The sequence below is a fragment of the Rattus norvegicus genome, chromosome 1 (assembly GCF_021556685.1).
Source record: "Rattus norvegicus strain SHRSP/BbbUtx chromosome 1, alternate assembly SHRSP_T2T, whole genome shotgun sequence".
Taxonomy (NCBI): Eukaryota; Metazoa; Chordata; class Mammalia; order Rodentia; family Muridae; genus Rattus; species Rattus norvegicus.
This window is the reverse complement of record NC_141534.1, coordinates 213,917,692-213,937,913: the sequence shown is the minus strand read 5'-3', so window position 1 is coordinate 213,937,913 and position 20,222 is coordinate 213,917,692. Positions and strand designations below refer to the sequence as shown.

General features: G+C 46.3%; 1 protein-coding gene and 1 non-coding gene across 7 annotated transcripts in view; both read right to left on the bottom strand.

The window, feature by feature from the left end:
- Positions 1-872: 872 nt before the first annotated feature.
- Trnap-agg2 (transfer RNA proline (anticodon AGG) 2) lies at positions 873-949 on the bottom strand. The gene has a single exon. It is a non-coding gene; the product is annotated as a tRNA-Pro (tRNA).
- Positions 950-11,303: 10,354 nt separating this feature from the next.
- Kmt5b (lysine methyltransferase 5B) overlaps positions 11,304-20,222 on the bottom strand; it is a 49,380-nt gene continuing 40,461 nt past the window's right edge. For all 6 annotated transcript variants that reach the window (NM_001108512.2, XM_087573608.1, XM_087573624.1 and 3 more), the window contains 1 exon segment: positions 11,304-15,533. In NM_001108512.2, the coding sequence (NP_001101982.1) occupies positions 14,056-15,533 (1,478 nt within the window). In that variant the 3' untranslated portion in view covers positions 11,304-14,055.

Sequence of the window (20,222 nt, the reverse complement as noted above, 5' to 3'; positions counted from 1 at the left end):
AATACACATCCACCCCTTAAGAACATTCATAACAACCTGTAAAGGTACTAACGTCAGCTTCCATATTGTCCCGCCGCAGCTTCTCTCTCTGTCCCTCCTGTCTCCTCTTCCCTTCCAGTCTCCTGGAATGACAGGCCTCCTCATATCCTGTACCTGCCCTACCTATATTTTACAAATTAAATGGGGAGAAGGTTCTGGTGAATTCACCTGAATCCTAAGTACGGGACTAGGCAGCCATCCTTGAGGCAATGAAATTAGCATCAAGATACAGATAACTCCGGGGCAAATCACAACATGGAGGAGCCTTACATATGTTGTCACCCTGGCTGCCACCTTGGCTCCTGGATTTAGGAAGGGGTCTAGTGACTCTCCCTATTCCTTCCTTCTATGAGGGAACATCAGCAGGCCTCAGCCCATACCCCTCACCATGCCTTGTGAGCATGTGTACTCCATAGGACAGGGCCATAGCCCATGGTTGACAGAGCTTTAGGACTGGACAATGAATGCCTGGCTCTGAACCACACAGACAAGCAATATCCAGGCTGACCTATGGCTCAACTTGGGTTTCTGAATCCCATCACCAGGGCTGGTTGTGGAATACAGGTGAAGGATTTCCTCTGTGGTGGTATTCAAGGATCAATGCTAAGAAGCAGATGACCCCAGTAGGAGAGGACTCTGCTTCCCCAAGCCCCTGCTAAAGTCCCAAGATTGTATCTGTTAGCCCATCTTGTTTATGTGTTCAACCCTGGACCAATCATGGTGTTTAAGTAATGCTCCTCCCTCCCCCTGCCCCAAAGCCTGGTGTAAAGCCAAGTAGGTGGGAAGGCCTGTCTGTCTCTCTCTCTCTTTTTTTTTTTTTTTTTTTTTTTTTGTGGGGGGGCTGGGGATCGAACCCAGGACCTTGTGCTTCCTAGGCAAGCGCTCTACCACTGAGCCAAATCCCCAACCCGGCCTGTCTGTCTCAAACCACATCAAGGAGAATGTTGTGTGGCTTTCCAGAGAAGGAAGAGCCCAGCCCAGGAATCAGACCCCAGAGGGAAGTCAGAATGGAGACCACTCACTGTTTCTCAACCCTACCAACGGGGGCTAGCCTGTTCTTTACCAGGTTGGCAGAGGCTCAAGTAGGGGTCGGGGGCTCTTCTGAAGCTGAGTCCAGGAGACAGGAAAAAGCACTGTCCTCCTGTTTGTCTCCTTCCTTATAAATGAGAAACCTCCCAGGCCACCTGTGTCTCCCACCTCGCCCAGCAAATCAGATGCCAGACACAGCTAAGAGTCATCTCATTTCAACCCCACCTAAAAGCAAAACCACCTGTTTCACATCTGCAGCCACTAGGACACACAAAAGCAAAACCAATAGCCAAGGACTGGATGTGGTTCCACAGTGTAATGGGCCAATGTCTGAGGGCTTGGACTTGACTCAGCCCGCAGCACTGATACCGAGTAAGATAATACATATTACAGTATGGGAGCCTGGGTAGATAGATAGCTCAGTAGATAATGTGCTTATCAAACAAGTACAAAGATCTTCATAAAAAGCTGGGTGTGCCATGCATTGTATGCATGCTTATAATACGAACACTAGGGTGGGGACAGACAGGCTGACCCCTGGAGGTCTCTGGACATCTGGCCCAGCCAAGAGCAGGAGCTTCGGTTCAGTGAGAGATGTAACTCAAAACGTAAGGTGGGGGAACTGGAGAGATGGAACCGTGGTTAAGAATACTTGTTCTGGAGGCTCACAACCCTATGTGACTAATCCCGAGGGAGCTGACATCCTCTTCTGACCTCCTGGCACTGTACACACATGGTGTACAGACACACATGTAGGTAAAATGCCATACACATAAAATTAAATAAATCTGGGCTGGAGAGATGGCTCAGTGGTTAAGAGCACTGACTGCTCTTCCAGAGGTCCTGAGTTCAAATCCCAGCAACCACATGGTGGCTCACAACCATCTGTAATGGGATCTGATGCCCTCTTCTGGTGTCTGAAGACAGCTACAATGCACATTTATATATAATAAATAGATAAATAAATGTTTAAAATAAATAAATCTTAGAAAAATCTAAAAAGGAAGAGTGATAGAAGACACCAGGCATCAACAATGTTCAGATACACACACACACACACACACACACACACACACACACACACACACACACACACACCTAGGAGCACCTACACACACCTGCTGACAGCCTTGGGCAATTGTAGCTTTATAGTCAGAAGCAGAGTGTGTGTGGGATGGAAGTCCTTTACAGTTCCTGAAGCCAAGTCCAAAGTCAGCCTGTCTGACTGGGTTCCCATCAGTCCAGCCAACACAGAGGCCTTCAGAAGTCATTTGGCAATCACATTCTGCACCTCCATTGCCTCCTAGTTACCTGACCTAGTGACTAAGGACTGGAGGGCCATGACCTGGTGCCTGCCACGCTCGCTGCAGTTTTGTCAATTTGGAACCACATTCTCTGCCTCCCACTTCAGGGAAAGGATTTGGGGTGAGGATAGAGAGCAGGTTCTCTACTCTCTTGCCGCATGCCCTCCCTTACCCTGCTTAGTTTCCCTCTCTGCGTTTATTGGCTATAAACAGGCAGGCCAAGAAGGTTCCTTGCATTTGGATGATGCTGGGTTGAAGGCTGTGACATTCCCAGGAATCTGTGTTGAGAGGTGGGCCAGCAGAGGACACATCCTCCGGCAGTGCTCTGTCAGGCACCAGGGCTGTGACAGTGACAGGGTGAAGTGAGAAGGTTATAACACAGAGCAAACTTCTAGTCTCTCCTCTGCTGGGATTCAATAGTTAGAATGGGTTCTGGATCCAGTCCTTTACTCAGAATGGCTTTCTGGACAACTGCCTCCCTGGGACAGAGGGACAATGACAGGTGCAGGGCTCTTAACCATGTAGCTATAAGACTTTGACATCAGGTCTTTCTGAGCCCTGTCAGGCTGTGGTGTGGAGACACTGGGGAGCTGGGGTTGCTGGAAGTTTCCATCTCCAGTGAAGGTACTTGGATGTATGTTTACCAACCCACGTATGCTTCCCTGGGTCAAGGCCTAGCCAGGCCCAAAGGACTCTGGGTATCTTGTGATATCACGACTGAGTGGGGGGAGGTGAGTGTGTTTGAGAGACATGAAGTGTGGGAAAGGGAATGTTTCAGAAATGATACTGGGAAGGCCCAAATCAGAGAAAATAGGTAGAAAGCCGTTTTTGAGCACACCTCAGACCTGTGTGCCATACCTACCTCCACCTGCACCACAGTTCAAGTGCCAACCAGGGTCCCACAGAGCTCCTCGGACCTCAGGTCTTCACAAGGCCTGTGAATTAGAGTCTGTGGGCTGAGTGGTACTGGGTCACATGCCACTTTGAAGCTCAGGTTTCTTCTAGAAACAGGTAAGGGACCCACAAGAGGCTTGTCTGAACTTTAAGGCACACTCTCTCTCTAAGGCAAGAGCTGACTCATGTCTCTGTTACCATAGTTAGACCCTGTTGCAGCTCCAGGGTCTAGAGGAAGTTGAATATTAACTCTTCTGGTGGGTGGCCCCAGGTAAGCAAACATAGCTGTCACATGTCAACAGCAGTTTCCTCCTGCTGACCTGGCCACTTGCCTGGCATTGCCTGCCACGCTGGCATAGGGTGGGTGGCTCAGGCAGCCAGATAGGAAGGGGAAAAGACTGTCTGCATCCAAGCCACTTGCCTGGCCCACTCAGCCTCACTACTCTAATGACTCTGGGCAGATAGAATCATGGGCTAGAATGGCTTCTGCAGTCAGCCTTTCACCCGACGAGGCCTCCTGTGGCAGGACCAGGCTCCCATGCTGGTGGCCCTGAGGCTGGGGCTGGGACAGATTGTGTGAAAACATAGACATAGGAATTAGGTCACAGGAAGCTGTGTGACCTCCCAGCTTGTCTGGGCACACAAAGCCAAACATCTTTCTATTGTGTGCACCTTTTTTTTCTTTTTTTGGTATACCGGGTTGATTTATTTTTAAATATTATTTACTTATTCGTTAAAGTTTTCTTTATTGTTATTTTATGTAAAGGGATGTTTTGCCTGCATGTATGTATGTATGTATGTATGTATGGTATGTATGTATGTATGTATGTATGTATGTATGTATGTGCACCACATGTATGCAGTGATTGAAAAGGCCATGGGAGAGCATTGGATCCTTTGGAACTGAAGTCATAGGTGGCTGTCATGTGGGTGCTGGGACTCAAACGCTGATCCTCCGCAAGACATTTAGGCAAATGTTTTGTTTTGTCTTTTAAAACTTTATGTGCACTAGTGTTTTGACCATATGCATGTCTGTATGAGGGTGTCAGATCCCTTGGAACAGGAACTACGACAGTTGTCGGCTGCCATGTGAGTGCTGGGAATTGAAGCTGGGTTCTCTGGGAGAGCAGCCCCTACTCTTAACCACTGAACCATCTCTCCAGACTTAAGCAAGTGTTCTTAATCATTGAGCCATCTCTCCAAACCCTTAGCTTTTGCTTTTTTTTTTTTTTTCCTTTTGGAGACAGGGGCCTACATCGTTTAGGCTGGTCTTAAATGTGCTATATTGTTGAGGATGTCCCTCCAAGGTTTTCACCATCATGTGAGGCATTCTCTTGTTTTAGTTATCACCATCATCTTCATCACCTTTGTGTATGTGTGTGTGTGCACATGCACATTTTAAAAAATTATTGGGGTTGGGGATTTAGCTCAGTGGTAGAGTGCTTGCCTAGCAAGCTCAAGGCCCTGGGTTCAGTCCCCAGCTCCGAAAAATAGAAAAGAAAAAAAATTATTTATTTATGTAGAGGTCAGAGGAGAACCTCAGGGATTGGTCCTCATGTTCTTCTACCTTGTTTGAGACAGGATCTCCTATTCAGTGCTTTGTATACCAGACAGGCTGCCCTTCGAGCTACAGGGCTTCTCCTCCCTGAGCCTCCTGTCACCATAGGAAGGCTGTCATTACAGATATGAACTATTTTACTCAGCTTTTCATGAATTCTGGGCATCCAGACTCACTGCTCTTTTTCTTAGTCTCGGTACGTGGGCTGTGCCGTCACCCCGCTCACAAGCTGTGATCTATCTCACAAGCTGTGATCTATCGCTATGCCATATTAGGAAGTGTTGGAGAGTCATGTGCCTCTAGGATGTCTGACCAGGGTCCCCACCTTTCCCTTTGTCACCCAGTCTCCTGAGGGCCCCAAGCTGGGCTCCACCTTCTGTCCTGGACAGCTTGTCTAGCCTTATCTCCAGGACTCTGCACACACCCCCTGCACCTCTGTGCTGGTCCTGGACTCCTGGAGTTCCAGGGGGTGGCAGATAAAGAAGGGTCCCACCTCTTAGGGCAGCAGCAGCCTTTCCCTTCCAGGAGATGCCAGGGGCACCCAATGTGCCTCCCCCACTTTGTGGGCTTCTCGGTTGTATTTGACTAATGGGTGGGTCGCCCTTCTTTATCTGCACACTGACCTTTGGACAAGCTGCCCCTGGCCCCACTGAGCCCACGGAAGACAAGTGGAAAACAATGAGCGGTTCTTAAAAACTGTTACTTTGAAATTCACTTGCAGAATAGTGAGTTCCCACGTGTATGTGTTTCACCTTCTTAGCAAGTCACTTTGGTTCACTCTTCTTCTAGCTTGCCTCACGAAACCTTGTCTTCTTCTTCTTCTTTTTTTTTTTTCTTTTTTCTTTTTTTCGGAGCTGGGGACGGAACCCAGGGCCTTGCGCTTGCTAGGCAGGAACCTTGTCTTCTTTTCCTACCTTATATGTCTCCCAGTTTCCCATTTATTATGGATGGGTGGTCAAGGTCTGGACAGGATGATGCTAGGTTCTTTTTTTTTTAATATGTATGTATGTATGTATGTATTTATTTAATGTATGTGAATACACTGTAGCTGTCTTCAGGCACACCAGAAGAGGGCATTGGATCCCATTACAGATGGTTGTGAGCCACCATGTGGTTGCTGGGAATTGAACTCAGGACCTCTGGAAGAGCAGTCAGTGCTCTTAACCGCTGAGCCATCTCTCCAGCCCTAAGTTCTTTTTTCTTTCCTTTTTTTTTTTTTGCTTTGTTTTATTTTTGTTTTTGTTTTTTTAAAGATAGGGTTTCTCTGTGTATCCCTTGCTGCCCTGGAACTCTCTCTGTAGACCAGGCTGGCCCTGAACACAGAGATCCTCTTGCTTCTGCCTCCTGAGTGCTGGAATTAAAGTGAGTGCCACCACCACCTGGTGAATACATTCTTTTTTTTTTTTTTTTTTTTTTGGTTCTTTTTTTCGGAGCTGGGGACCGAACCCAGGGCCTTGCGCTTCCTAGGTAAGCGCTCTACCACTGAGCTAAATCCCCAGGCCCTGGTGAATACATTCTTGACCTCTTATCCGGGAATGAAATAAGGGGAGACAGCCCATTGTTTAAAACACTTGCCATTCCAGTAACCCCAGAATGCATACAATGCCAGGTGAGGTGGTGTCTCTTCTGTACATTGGTGACCTGGCACCCTCAGATGTTGTAGCAGTTTCTTCAGAGATAAAACCCCTCAGTGGGGAGAAACCCTCCTTAAGGCATTTTCTTCTAGAGGGAGGTAGACCATTGCATCCTTCAGCAAAGCCCTATAACCTGAGGAACCCTGGCATGGAGGGCCCACCTTTACTCTCAGCACTCCAGAGGCAGAGGCAGGGAAATCTCTGTAAGTTCAAAGCTAGCCCGGTTTGCATAGAAAGTTCCAGACCAATCAAGGCTGCAGAGTGATACCCAATCCCACAACAACAGCAACAACAACAACAACAACGACAAAACTGAACCAACTTTAGGAAGTCCCTGAAACTGACTAGATCCTCTCCGGACTTCCCAAGTAGTGGGGACTGCTGAGAGATACGCTGAGACTACCTGGAAGAGATGCTGAGTACTGAGCCCCCTGGAGTAGATGTTCTCCAACCTGCTGATCTGCCTGTGGGCTGTGCAATGAGCTACAGGTTTCCAGTCTTCGTGAGCTGTCACCCATGCTGGAGTGGACTCTGGTGATACAGCTGTCCTTGAGTCATATCTGCTCCTGTGAGTAACCCCAATAAAGTCACTTGTTGGCCAAGGCAGACTCTGGTTGTGTTCTTCCTTTACTCTGTTGTCAATTCCCTATCTGGGGTGAGTAGCCATTTGGGTCACATCTTTCAGGAATTCGGACATACAACATCAGAGTAACCTGGACTAGAGAGACTAGCTTGATTTGATTGAGAGAACCTGACTAAGTGCTTAAGGCAGAAGAGCAGTGGATGAGGATTCCTCACATCAACCTGAGGGCGGGAGGGGGGTGGGAGGAGGAAATAAAAGCCTGCACTGGCTTGGCGGGTGGTGGCGGCGCTGGCCTTTAATCCCAGCACTCAGAAGGCAGAGGCATGCAGACCTGAGTTTGAGGCCAGCCTGGTCCATGAAGTGAATTCCAGGAGAGTGATGGCTACATGGAGAAACCCCGTGTCCAAATAGCAAACAACACAAACAAAAACCACCAACAAAAAAACCCCTGCACTGTTTGTAAAGTTGTGAGGAAATTTGATTTAAGCAAAGCAATGGAAGATATCCAAATGTACTGGGGAGGAGCAGTGGCCTCATGAGTGAAGAGACAAGAACCTCATTTACCTTTAAGAGTGCCTTTTATGGGGTTCAAGAGTAGGAGTTTAGTAACTAGAGACATACTTTGGGGGGCTCTTCATTTTGATTGTCAGGCTTCTACCACATAGGTCTTCACTCACTGCACATGCCCTTCCCATAATGCATCTGACTGTGATCATATGCACACCCAATTATGCATAGGCATAACCTGATAAATAAGGGGTTCTCCTTAAAAGTCCACAATTTGCCTCATTTGAATACACATCCAAACCAGTTTAGGCCAGATTGGCCGTTCTATTCTACCTGGATATATATGGAGTATGTTTGACTATAAACAGTCCAAGTTCAAGTGTCATTAAGACAGTGGTTCTCAACCTACAGTTGTGACAATTTTGGGGTCACATATTATGATTCAGTAGCAAATATTATAACAGTAGAAAAAATACAGTTGTAAAGTAGCAAGCAGGGCTGGAGAGAAGGCTCAGCGGCTAAAAGCACTGACTGCTCTTCCAGAGGTCCTGAGTTTACTTCCCAGCAACCACATGGTGGCTCATAACCATCTGTCATGGGATCTGATGCCCTCTTCTGGTGTGTCTGAAGACAGTGACAGTGTACTCACATATATAAAATAAAGACATTTAAAAAATACATAAAATATAAAGTAGAAATGAAATAATTTTCTGGTTGGGAGTCACCACAACATGAACTGTATTGAAGGGTCACAGCATTAGGAAGGTTGAGATCCACTGCATTAAAAGGTTCCAGTGTGGATGACAGGTTGCTAGGCACATTGTCTGGAGTAAGATGTTGTCATATATGTGCAGGTAAAACTCAGGTTGCCAAGTGCATTGCTAGAAGGTGGATGTGTGCACAAACCCATGCAAGCTACGGAACTGCTTCTACTACTTGTCTGCCTCATTTTCACTTAGACTGTCTGTCCCTTGTCAAAATTTATTCCCACCTAGACACTCATATTTAACAGGCAGAGGTTAGAATCTGAATGTGAGGGCTAGAGAGATGGTTCAGTGGTTAAGAGCACTGACTGCTTTTCTAGAGGTCTTGAGTTCAATTCCCAGCACCCACATGGTGGCTCTCAACCATCTGTAATGAGATCTGATGCCCTCTTCTGGTGTGTCTGAAGACAGCTACAGTGTACTTATATATAATAAATAAATACTGAGGAGCTGAGAGAGAGAAGGCCTTCTCTGGGAAATTTAGGCAAAGACCTCCCCCTGACTGCAATCCTTGTTGAAGGAAATGGCCCTTGCTTGTCCAAACTGCTTTATTTTTATGGTGGATGTGAATGCATATGGCTTACTAAGGATGAACCAGGGACTAAATACTGTTGCAGGAAGGGAAGCTCATTGGCCAAACACTTGGGGCCTATCTAGCCTCACATTAGCATAGAGAACTCTATAGTTTTTATGCTAAGTGACCAGTTGTCATGGTTCTCTTAGTGGGGTGTCATGGTTACATGTTCCAGGACAGGTAGAGTCTGGCTGGGCGTTGGTTCCACACCTGCCATTCTCACTTATGAGATTTACTGGGGGCTTTTGAACCTGCTTTGAACTTACCAGTTCTTCTGTTTGGTGGCATGGTCCACTTGCCCCCACAGATGTGGAGTTTTATGCCTGGCTCAACGTTTTTGACACCCTAACCTCTATGCCTTCTGACCCCACTATCTCTGGAGGCTCCTGCTGGTCTTAGATTCACTGATCAGTGCAATCAGTTGGAACCCCACGGATGTTTGGATGCTGACTGTAAATACTTAACCAATTATACTGGGAATCTATAGCTAGCTTACATTCCTACTGTCCATTTCACACTTCCCAAAACCTCAGACCTCACCTTTCCCTCAGATGACCTTGCCTATTGCTTGTTTTTTTTTTTTTTTCTTTTTCTTTTTCTTTTTCTTTTTTCCTGGAGCTGAGGACCGAACCCAGGGCCTTGCACTTGCTAGGCAAGCGCTCTACCACTGAGCTAAACCCCCAACCCTGCCTATTGCTTATAGACAGGGCAGAGCTCTGAAGTGGCCTGGCTCTCCTCCACGCCCTTAACCTTTTCCTCTTGGTAGTCTCATGGGAAGCCTGTGCTATCCTGGAAAGGTGTGGACCTCCCACTTACACCTGCCTCATTTTTGTATTTTTGAGTCTCAATGTAGCTCTGGCTAGCCCAGAACTCCCTACATAGACCAGGCTGGAACTGAACTCAGAGATCTGCCTACTTCTACTCCCAAGTGCTGGGATTAAAGGCATATGCCAACACACCCACTCCTTTTTATACAAAGATGTATATTGTCATTTTGCTTACATGTATGTATATATGTAGTGTGTGTGTGTGTGCACATGTATGCCTGTTGCCCATGGGAGCCAAAAGAGGGTATTGGGTCTCCTGGAGATGGAGTTACCTAAGGTTGTGAACCACAATGTGGGTGCTGGAAACCAACCTGGGTCCTCTGTTAAGGACAATTGCTCTTAACCACTGAGGTATCTTTCCAGTCCCGTGGACTCCTCTTGTAGCTGCAAGCCAGAAAGACAGTTTTTTTTTTTTTTTTTCGGAGCTGGGGACCGAACCCAGGGCCTTGTGCTTGCTAGGCAAGCGCTCTACCACTGAGCTAAATCCCCAACCCCCAGAAAGACAGTTCTTAATCCCTCCGTTATTCTTAGCTCTGAATAACTAACTCCTCTCACCTCCTTTCTTACTCTGTGGTAACTTCCATTGTCCTTGGTTAAACTTGCAGTCTTTTAATGAAAGTAGTGATTCCCCAAGCTAGACTTCTCCACTCTCCCCCACTAGCCTGGTCCTCCTAAAATGACTCCCAACTGCTATCTAAGGTCACAGAGGACAAATGGTGTCCAGTGCAGCACTTCCTGTGTGGGAGGCCTGGGCTGTCTATCCTAAACAACTCTCATCTTTAACTCAAATCTTACCTAACTTCAGATGCCTAAAAGGTGCTCAATGTATTTGGAAAAAAAAAAAAAAAAGCCATTACTCGTACTAAAAAGGACTTGCCTGTTCATGTCTCAGACTGAACCTATGTGACCCAGCAAAGCATGGTTTCTTTTCAGTAGAGCAGACTATGGTGGGCCACTCCCATCTACCATGGCTGAGCCTGGGCAGTAAACTGATAAAGACACAGAGAATCTCTTAATCTGTCCTCAACTGGCAGTCTGGGTTATATAAAAAAAGCTTAAGTGATCTGGGAGGGTGAGTGTGGCAGAGGTGGGTTGGAGGGTGGTCATTCATCTACCCTCTGGTCATTCATTTGGTCCTTTGCTGCTTTCTGGGATCTATTGCTGTCCATCGCCCACGGGATCTAGGACACTGGGGAGGGAGGCTATAGCCTTCTCGTTCATGCCAAGAGCTCACTTGCCCTTTCATAGGGGCTACAAAAGTTCCGACCCACCTGAATCTGACTGGCAGCCTATGTAGCAGGACATATACTGGACACAAAAAGTTGAGATTTGAGGAGGGAGTCTCAGGGTTTCCAGGCAACTTGGTGAACTGTGGAAGCCCGGTAACACACTGAGAAAAAAAGCCCTGATGTGTCTGGGGTGCTGAAAGCAGCCTTTCTGGGGTGAAAGACATGGTCCCTCCATTCTGAGGGAGTGAGTCAGGCCCCTCTTACTCATGGTCACAGGTACAATGGCTCACCCCAATTCACAAACTGCTTCCTGGAAGCACCTGGTGGAAGACTTCTTAAGACACAGTGGACACTGACCAGATCATTTTAATTTCCGAATTTATTAAAATGATTAACCTCAATACTGCAAGTGCATGTACAAAATATTTGTAAAAAATGTTTTTTAATGAAACGTTAAAGAACTTACCTCAAATGCTGAAAAAGTCCTTTTTCATTCTTTCAGTACAAGGAATACATTGTATCTCAAAAGTATTACAACTCAGCAAAACAATTTAAAACAGTAATTTGAAAAATGATTGAAAATTGAATACTTTACATATATTTCTAGGATCATTTCCTAATTCTTACAATTGCCAAAAACTTTACCAATCATTGCATAAGCTCGAGCTGAGAGTTTTATTGAGTGTAACCTCTTCCAGACTGGTCAAGAGTGTGGGGTTCTGGCACCCCCACAGTGAAGTTCTACAGCAGATCGAGAACAGTCTGAGGCCCCTGCCTTGAGAAACGGAAATAAGGTTCCCTAGACGGCATCAGCAGCACTGCTGAATGCTTGTGCATACAACTCCTGAGAGGCAGCAACTCCTCACAATGTCACTGCTCTTAGACCCATGGGAAGGTCGGCCTCCAGACGAGGCCACAACAAAACTAAAATAAACATCATAAATAAGTTACTAAAATTAAGCTTAAAAATGGAGAAAATGGGAAATATGTTATTTTGTTACTTTTTCCTTAAGATTGAAATTCCTGAAATGGCTATTGTTGGTATTCAAAGAAACGGGAGGATTTAGTCTCAACAGCCCAAGAGAACATGGGAATGCAGGTGACCAGCTGCCCTGTGCAGGCTCCTAAGCTCACCTTCAGCTTCCTGGAGGTGGCACGTGGCTCACACTTACACTTGGGGATCCCATGGGGACTGGAAGCATCATGGAAGGTGTTCTGGATGCCTTGACACAGGAGATCTTGAGACACAGGGCTGCCTTTCTTCACGGCTATAGCAAATGGGTGTGTGTGTGTGTGTGTGTGTGTGTGTGTGTGTGTGTGTGTGTGTGTGCGCGCGAGCATGCTGTCTTCCCTTCTGCTTACCAGTGAGATAGACACCCAAGAGGGTGAGACCGCATGGCAAGGACAAGACTGTACAGGACCACAGCAGGGATTCTATCATGCACAGGAGCAAAGACATCGTATCCTAGAAACACTCATGAATCTTACTAATTTGTAACTGGAACCTCTAAGCAACGGTTTTAAGGATCCAAGTGTCCCCAAGCTGAATACCATAGTGTCGTCAGCAACAGGGAAGCACTGAGAAGCTCTTTGTTGGACCTTTCCCTCCCTGCAGGTCCCTTCTGACACGCCGGAACAGAGTCCACTAGCTTGTGTCGTTTAGGAACACTATGTATCTATCTGAAAGGGTACCTACATATTTCCCAGGAAATAAACAGACCCACTGGTGTCAAACACCTGCTACAGACTGACTGATATTCTCAAATTCTTTGATTTGTAAAATAATCCAGAGAAACAAACAAGCCTGTATCGAACATAAAGCAGTAATCAAAAATTGCTCATTAAGTTAAAGTTAATTTCTCTTCTCAAAGTGCTTCAAAAACAAATTAAATCTGACTCCTCTTTTTGTTTGACTGATAATATAATCAAAAAAATCTGATACTTTCATAATAAACTAACATAAGCCAAGAACGCCCACTGATGCAGTGCTTACACTATATATTTATAATTTCCTATTTTATTGGCATGAATATTTCTAAACTTAAAAACCTTCCTGGTAAGTTCTTTTAATTTCTTATGACAAAAATTTCTCACAACACACAAATATTTACAACATATACATCGTTTTCAGCTCTTTACATTGAATCCCAAAGACAAATGTTTGTATAGGTTACCACAGAACAAAAGCTGTGACTCAGGTTCTTATTTCATAAACTATTATAAGTTAAAGTGAATAATTTCTTTTAATATTCCTTGTAGCATTTTACAAGTGCAACAGAAACTTGAAGACCCAAATTAAGATAGCTGGAGTTCATCAGACAAACGCTGCTCGCTGTCGCCACGCTGTTCACAGCAAAGGTTTGAAAAAATAAGCACCAATCATTCTTGCAAAGAACAATTTTATCTAAAAGGATTGGAAAGTGTTAAATACACGGTCTTTAATTTACAAGACAAGCAATAAATAAGTTGCTCTGAAAACTCATCCTGCACACCACCAGCCCGTACATATAATGTACTGAGAAGGAGCTGTCACGCAGAAGACTGCATTTAAGTTAATTTTTTCTTCAAAGAAATCAATCTGACTTCCAGCCAATGGTCTGCTATGATAACGAAGGCCACGGACAGGACACCTGGGCCGGTAAACAGTGTGAAACCGACACAACTCCAAGGGGGAAACATCTAGCAAATAAACCAAAAGCCAGAGGTCAATGCTGGTGATAGGAGCAGATGCTGGAAACCCTTCCCACAAGGCTGCTCTGCTCCGCCCTAACTACGGCTTAGTCATCTACGGAAGAAGGCTGGCTGGCGCTTGCTCTCATAGGTGACAACATGGTGTAACCACATTAGTGTCTGAAGGTCCTATGTGGAGAGCTGCTGTCACTGGATAGTTTACTGGAGCCTCTATCTTACAACAGGGCTTTCCCTCGGAATTGCACATAAGAAGGCTATTTAAAAAGTACAATAAAAATTTGCACAAATCAGACTTAAGAGTCAGGATGCTGTACACTTTCTACAGTATTATGCCTACAGGTGATGAGACCACAGAAGTGCTGCGCTGAGAAGCTGTGGCTGGGATTTTTACTTTTTAGTTCCCCAGGACAATGAGTGAGCGCTCATGCGTTCAGTCTTAGAGACTGATCTTCTCTTCTCCTTGAAGAAATGTCGATATCTATGGAGTCTTTACCAACAATTAGCCTCAGCCGCTTTGCGGGAGGAAGAGGGATGAAGTCATCATCGAAGTCATCCTCACAGTCCTCCTCTTCCTCCTCCCCCTCAGAAGATGACGAGTCATCTGTGCTGTCCTCCTCATACTGACTATAGTCATCCACCTCCATCTGGGACTCTAGCAGGGACAGGGGGTCACTGCAGCACACACCGTTCTCATGAAGCCCTTCTGCACATGGCCCCCTGCTCTCCTCATCCCGCTTGAGTTGAATCTTGAGCTTAGTAGAGCTGCTGCCTGGCCCCGAGCTAACCCCATTGCTAAGCTTTGCAACATAGAGGTTACTGTCACTTTCATGGTCTTTGCTGAGCTTGATGCTGATTTTTGAGGAGTTTACACTATCACTCTCATGGTCATTTGTCTTGCTGCTGCTGTCATGCCGCCTGCGAAGCGTCAACTTGGGGATTCCAGAGCTGTTCTCTAGGATCAGCTGTGCATCGTACCTGGTGACCCGCCGCTTCTTTTTACTTTGTGCAGTTCTGAAGCTGTCTTTTGTTGTGAAGCTGTCGGGTGTGACAATGGAGCAGCCAACAGGTGAGGGAGCAGAGTCTGTGTAGCTCACAGGCACCCTGACCGTGCCACTGGGCTCACCCTGGTCGGGATGGGGCCCTGGCAAATCTGGCAGCCCGTCTTTCCCAGGGAAGCTGTGCTCTGGACTGCAATCCTCTGTCTTTGCTAAGTGTTTCACGGGTTTCCCTTGTCGAAATTTCTTTCGTGAAGGGCAGGAGTCACTCTTGGGACACTCCTGGGATGCTTCCTCCCTGAGAGCAGTCTCAGGAGCCAGTTCTTCCAGCACCTCTGGGGTTGGCTGCTGGCCACTGTCTGGGTAAGGTTCCAGTATACCATTTTTATAGCCATCCAAGGGACTTGGTGCAAGCTTGATGTCAGTGGTCTCCTTCAGACCTGTCCTTGTCCTCAAAGAGCGCCGGGTTGTGTAGGTGCAGGGCAAACTGTCGCCCTGCGAGTGAGCACCTCTCCCAGGGTTCTGCCTGTGTTCTCTCGCAGCATGTCTAGTCAAGCACCCACTCCCCACTGCAGCATGGACTGGTCCCTCTGCCTCCCTCTCTTTCTTAATTGGCAAATTTTTATATAGCACAACTTTGGGCTCCTTAAGCACTAAGTTCCCCATCTCGAGCTTCCGGGATGTGCTCTTCTGGTCCAGCCGCTTGCAGTGATTCCTCAGTTTGATCTTGGAAAGTAAAGGCTTCGCCGGCTTTCTCAGTTTCTTTGGTACCCTGGAATTGTTCATGTGCACTAGCTTAGGTGAGGTAGAGTTGGAAGCCGCTGGGACTCTTGGCATGGACTGCCTCGTCAGTGCTCTGCTCTTGCTGTTCTTTTTCACACCAACTGAAGACTTTCGGTTAGAAGCTGTGAAGTTTACAAGAAAAAAAAAAGATGAAACCAGCTTGGTATTGCAACAGGACATAAATAATCTATCCCCAAAGCAGACCACCGGCCACAAACTGCTGACACACACATATGCAAGGCAGCCCTCCAGGGGCAGTCTCAACAGAACCCCATATTGTCTCTACTATGGTTCAAGGGTCTTAGCATGTATCTCCCATGTCAGTGCTCACTGGTCCAGACTAAGTATTTTTCTTACATAAAAGATTTAAAGGGAAAGCAAATGAGTTACAGTTTCTACTCTCATCCCCCCCCCAACCCCATGTGTCTTATGTACATATATCCTGGCTGGTCTGGAACTTGACAGACCAGGCTGGCCCTGAACTCTCAGCACTTCTGACTGTCTTAAGTGCTGGGAGCATAGGTGTGAACTGTAATGCCCAGCTTCTCTCCTGAACTCTTAGCCACTGTTTTAAATTTTCCCAAAGTATGTTATTACTGACTCAGTATAGCAACAGAGCTAAGATGCATTGAGTGCTGGACTCTAGAAGACACGTTCTCTCCAGTGGTTTTAACAGAACAGATTCTAAGAGGTATACATTGTCCTCGCTAATACTCATGCATTAGTAACGCATGCTGTTTGCATCACAAGATGGGAAGCTATGCAGGTGGCTATTAGCTCAAGAGCTGCAGAGATAGTGTATTCTTGATGGTAACTTGGGACAATAGATCTAAACAGTACAAAGGCTGCAAGACTCAGTTGACAGCTAAGTGCCTCTCGGGAGGCTGTGACCCAAGGACATGTTGTCCTTGCCCTGTCTTAACGTTTCCCTTTACATTTACACAATCATGAAATCTTACATTAGTCAAATTTTTTGTCTTTTTTTGAGACAGGGTTTCTTTGTGTAGCCTTGGCTGTCCTAGAACTAGCTCTATAGACCAGGCTGGCCTTGAACTCAGAGATCTGCCTGCCTCTGCCTCCCAAGTGCTAGGATTAAAAGTGTGCACTACCACTCCACCCATCCCTAGCTCATTAGTTAATTTTTAATTATTTAATTCTCTGAGTTCTGCAGGTAAAAATGACAAAAACAAACAAACAAAAACACAAAGCAGCAAAAACTCCTTTATTAAAACTAGTCAGCAGAAAGGCTGTGGTGACCAAGTGATCAGCACCCTCAAAAGGCCAGGGGCAGCCCACAAAGAGCCTACCCAACAGTTGGTTGGGCAGCCACTCCTTCTTTCCACACAGCAAAGCAAGGAGCTAGCAGTGCCAGTACTCTCATCACTAGAAGTGAACGAGAATGTCTAACAGACACTCTGAAATGACCCACCAGAAGTAGACGACTTTCTACTTCAGGGACTGGTTTGCCAGTAGCTACAGTCTACCCAAACCATCTGAGCCCACAGTGATGAGAGCTGCTGAACGGACTAAGAATCCACATTTCTGTGGGTTGCTGCCAAGAATATGACTTATTCCTAGAGCAGTTCAGTCCAGTCTGGATGGGATTCCACTTGAGGCTGAGTGACTTATAGATTGGAATGACTCACACCTGTGTACACTTACACTCCTGCTCTTTCTCTCATGTTAAAGGTAGGATGTCTAGGGAATACTTTAGCAAACAGATGGCTCTAACAAACCACATAAACACATTAATGTTCAATGTTCTGGTTGCTTCCAGGCACAACCCAAGGGACTGCTTTTCTCATTTGTCATGCTTCCTCAAACATGGCTTCTTCCAGAACTATGTATAACCAGGCTCTTCCGTCTCCAGCCTTCCATTTTCCCATTTCCATCCCACTCTTCCTTTGAATATGGAATTGATCCACACATTGACCCACAGCATGCTCTGGTCAGCACCCTCTGCAGCCTGAGCCCTGCCCCTCTAGTGGACTGCAGCAGGCACAAAGCAGTGTGTACTCTGCAGCCCTTTTCTGTTTTTATTTCTATGAACTCGAGTCTGGTAACCGCTTTCTTCTCCCCTAGGTGAAGAATATATGATCCTGTCTTCCTTTAGCCCTGGCAGGCCATCAGTCATCCGCCAGCCCAAGCCCGTTGAATATAATTTTCCTGGCCACAGTTGCTTCCATTCAGATGCTAGCAGTCCCTAAGCCTCTAGCCCTGCCCTCCTGAACCACAGGTCTAGACTCATAAACACTGATTAAAGCTGCTCCAGGGCTGATAGGCCTACATTGTCCCCTAGAGCTCTGGCAGGTTCTCCCTTAGTTCTCCACCCTGTCAGTAGTAAATACCATCTGCCCACTGCACAAGCAAGGAAGCTGATCATCCCCGATTCTTCCTTCCTTAACTGCCTCATAAAGTCCTGCAGTTATCTACCTCTGCAGTCACTGAAACCTACTGCTTCTGTTCCACATGCCACTACCTCCTGTTGGACCACACATGGCACTTGTCCAGTCTCATTCCCTCCAGAGCCAGAACGACTTATCTCATGTCCTTCTAGAAGGTAACCCTTGCAATAACCTGAGACTACTAAGACTAAAGCCTGAAACCTTCAACTAAGTCACATTCCTTCTTTCCATCTGTGAAGCAACAGGTTTCCTGATTAAAGGCCTTCCCACTCGTGTCCCTCTGCTGTGGACATGCCTCACCTGGCCAGTTTCATCCTTTAGGAGTCTTTTCTGACTCTTGGCACCAAAGGCTCTCTTTACTTAGTCTTTAATGTAACTCATTAGCTGAATTCCATTTTAAGGTGATTCTGAGTCTGATGTCTCCCAGATCCTCCCTTTCTTAGAGTCCCTGGTGGTAGCAATGCCAATCACTGACAAAGTGGTTCTTACGTTTGTGATCTGAGCACAAATAGACTGCACTTGATAACATAGTTCCAGAGAGTATTGTTGTGTCTGTAAAGTATTATGTGTCTGTAAAGGGACTCACAGTTTATTTGAAAAGCATCGTCTCACCAAAAGTCCAGTGAAAAGGCAAGCTCACTGAAAGAATGAATCAGAAAAGTGTGACTGAGACTCTCCTAGAATGCCAGGGCGAGTTGCTATGCAGACATTTAAGGGAGATGGGGCATCCATGTTAAATCTAGAGGAGGAAGTTATGGGATACAATGGAAAACTGTGAGTCAACCACTTCAAAGAGTATTGAGACTCTGTCAGGGTCTTGAAATCCAGAGGCAGGAGTGTCCTAGCTGCCCCTGCTGAGGGCACTTTCTCTCTTTTGTAATGGTTAAGTCCCAAATGCATAACCTGGATGGTAACTTTGGTATCGTGTACATTTCTTCTGACTGCTACCTGCTGGACACTGCATACAAGTCACATGATGACCTAAAGTGATTCTTAACATACCTATGAAGGAGCCAAGCTCTCATGGGCTAGTGGGTCTGCTGAGAAGTGATATTTGTAGCTCCAGAACCTGAGTTCCTTATCACTGTTATGCTACCTGCATTATAGCTTCAGTTCCAACTCACAGAGGACACACTGGATGGCCACTGACTGAGGTTGCTCCAAGGTGTCATTTAAACCATAAGGTAGTATACTCTGTGTGCACCATAAAGAAGCATGACGAACGAACACGAGTGCTGCCTTGAGCTCTTAGGCGATGCTGGCAATGCATGCGGATCAAGTTTGTACAAGGGCCATTTGTAGCTTAGAATCCAGAAAACCCTAGGCAGCACATGAAAGGCTCCCATTATCAGGCACAAGGACATTTGCCTGTCATGACTGACTGGCAAGGCCACCTGAAAGGAATGATGAGAAAGGCATAGAAAGGCAGGCCTGGCAGGAAAATGAATCAGTGAGAGGTAGCCCTGTCACAGAGAAGGGGTGGCTCTACCTTCAGGCCTAGCCAGGTGCTCCTTTAGTCCACATAAACTCATTCTACTGCCCGTGTCTGCTGGGTCCTGCATCGGCTTGTAATAAAGGTAGTGACTGCTGGTTTTGGGAACCGTTTGAGTCTTCATGTCTCACATACCTTTATCACTAACTATAGGAGACAGACAAGCCAATAAGGCACCAAGGCCTAGAAACCCATGACTCTCCAAAGGGCACTGGAACTCAGATTGGAGGACTCATTTTTTGGACATGGAATGTCTTGTTTTCATTCCTGGGTGCTAAAGCAGAAAGCCAACTTGGACCTTCTTAGATACCATCTCTCAAGCCTTGTTTAGAGAAAGAATGTTTTCCTTGTGCCTAGGGAGCAACGCTGCCTAGTACACCTGTTACAGCAGTACCTCTACCAGCTGCCAAACTGCAAGTGAAGGCAGGAGAAAGAGAAGCATGCAGGCCAACAGCAGGCCGTGGCCACACGCTAGGCGTGCCTGAAGCCCTGGGAGAAAGTGTGATGCTCTGAACTATGACCTGGACATCCTAGTACAACCTTGACTTTTAAAACAACACTAACTAGGTGACACTTGCAGGCACTTGAGTTCCACTGCTGAGAGCAGCATAGTGGAAGGACAGCACCGACCTGTCATCCAACCCCCACACATGTGCTATGGCCACTCTCCAGGGTCAAAGAAGTAAAAATAAAAAAAATTCACAAAAGAGATAAAGCATAGGTAAGAACAAGGGCAAAGGACCCACTATGTGCCTGTCCTATACACTTCTAGATGTACTAAGGCACTATGGCACCATTTCCTGCTAGGCAGGAGAGTGGCAAAATGATACTCAAGCATTGGCTCTTGCTGGGACCTGGGCCATGCCTCCAAGTCACTGACAATAAGCCTTGGCTTACTTAACACTCATGTTACT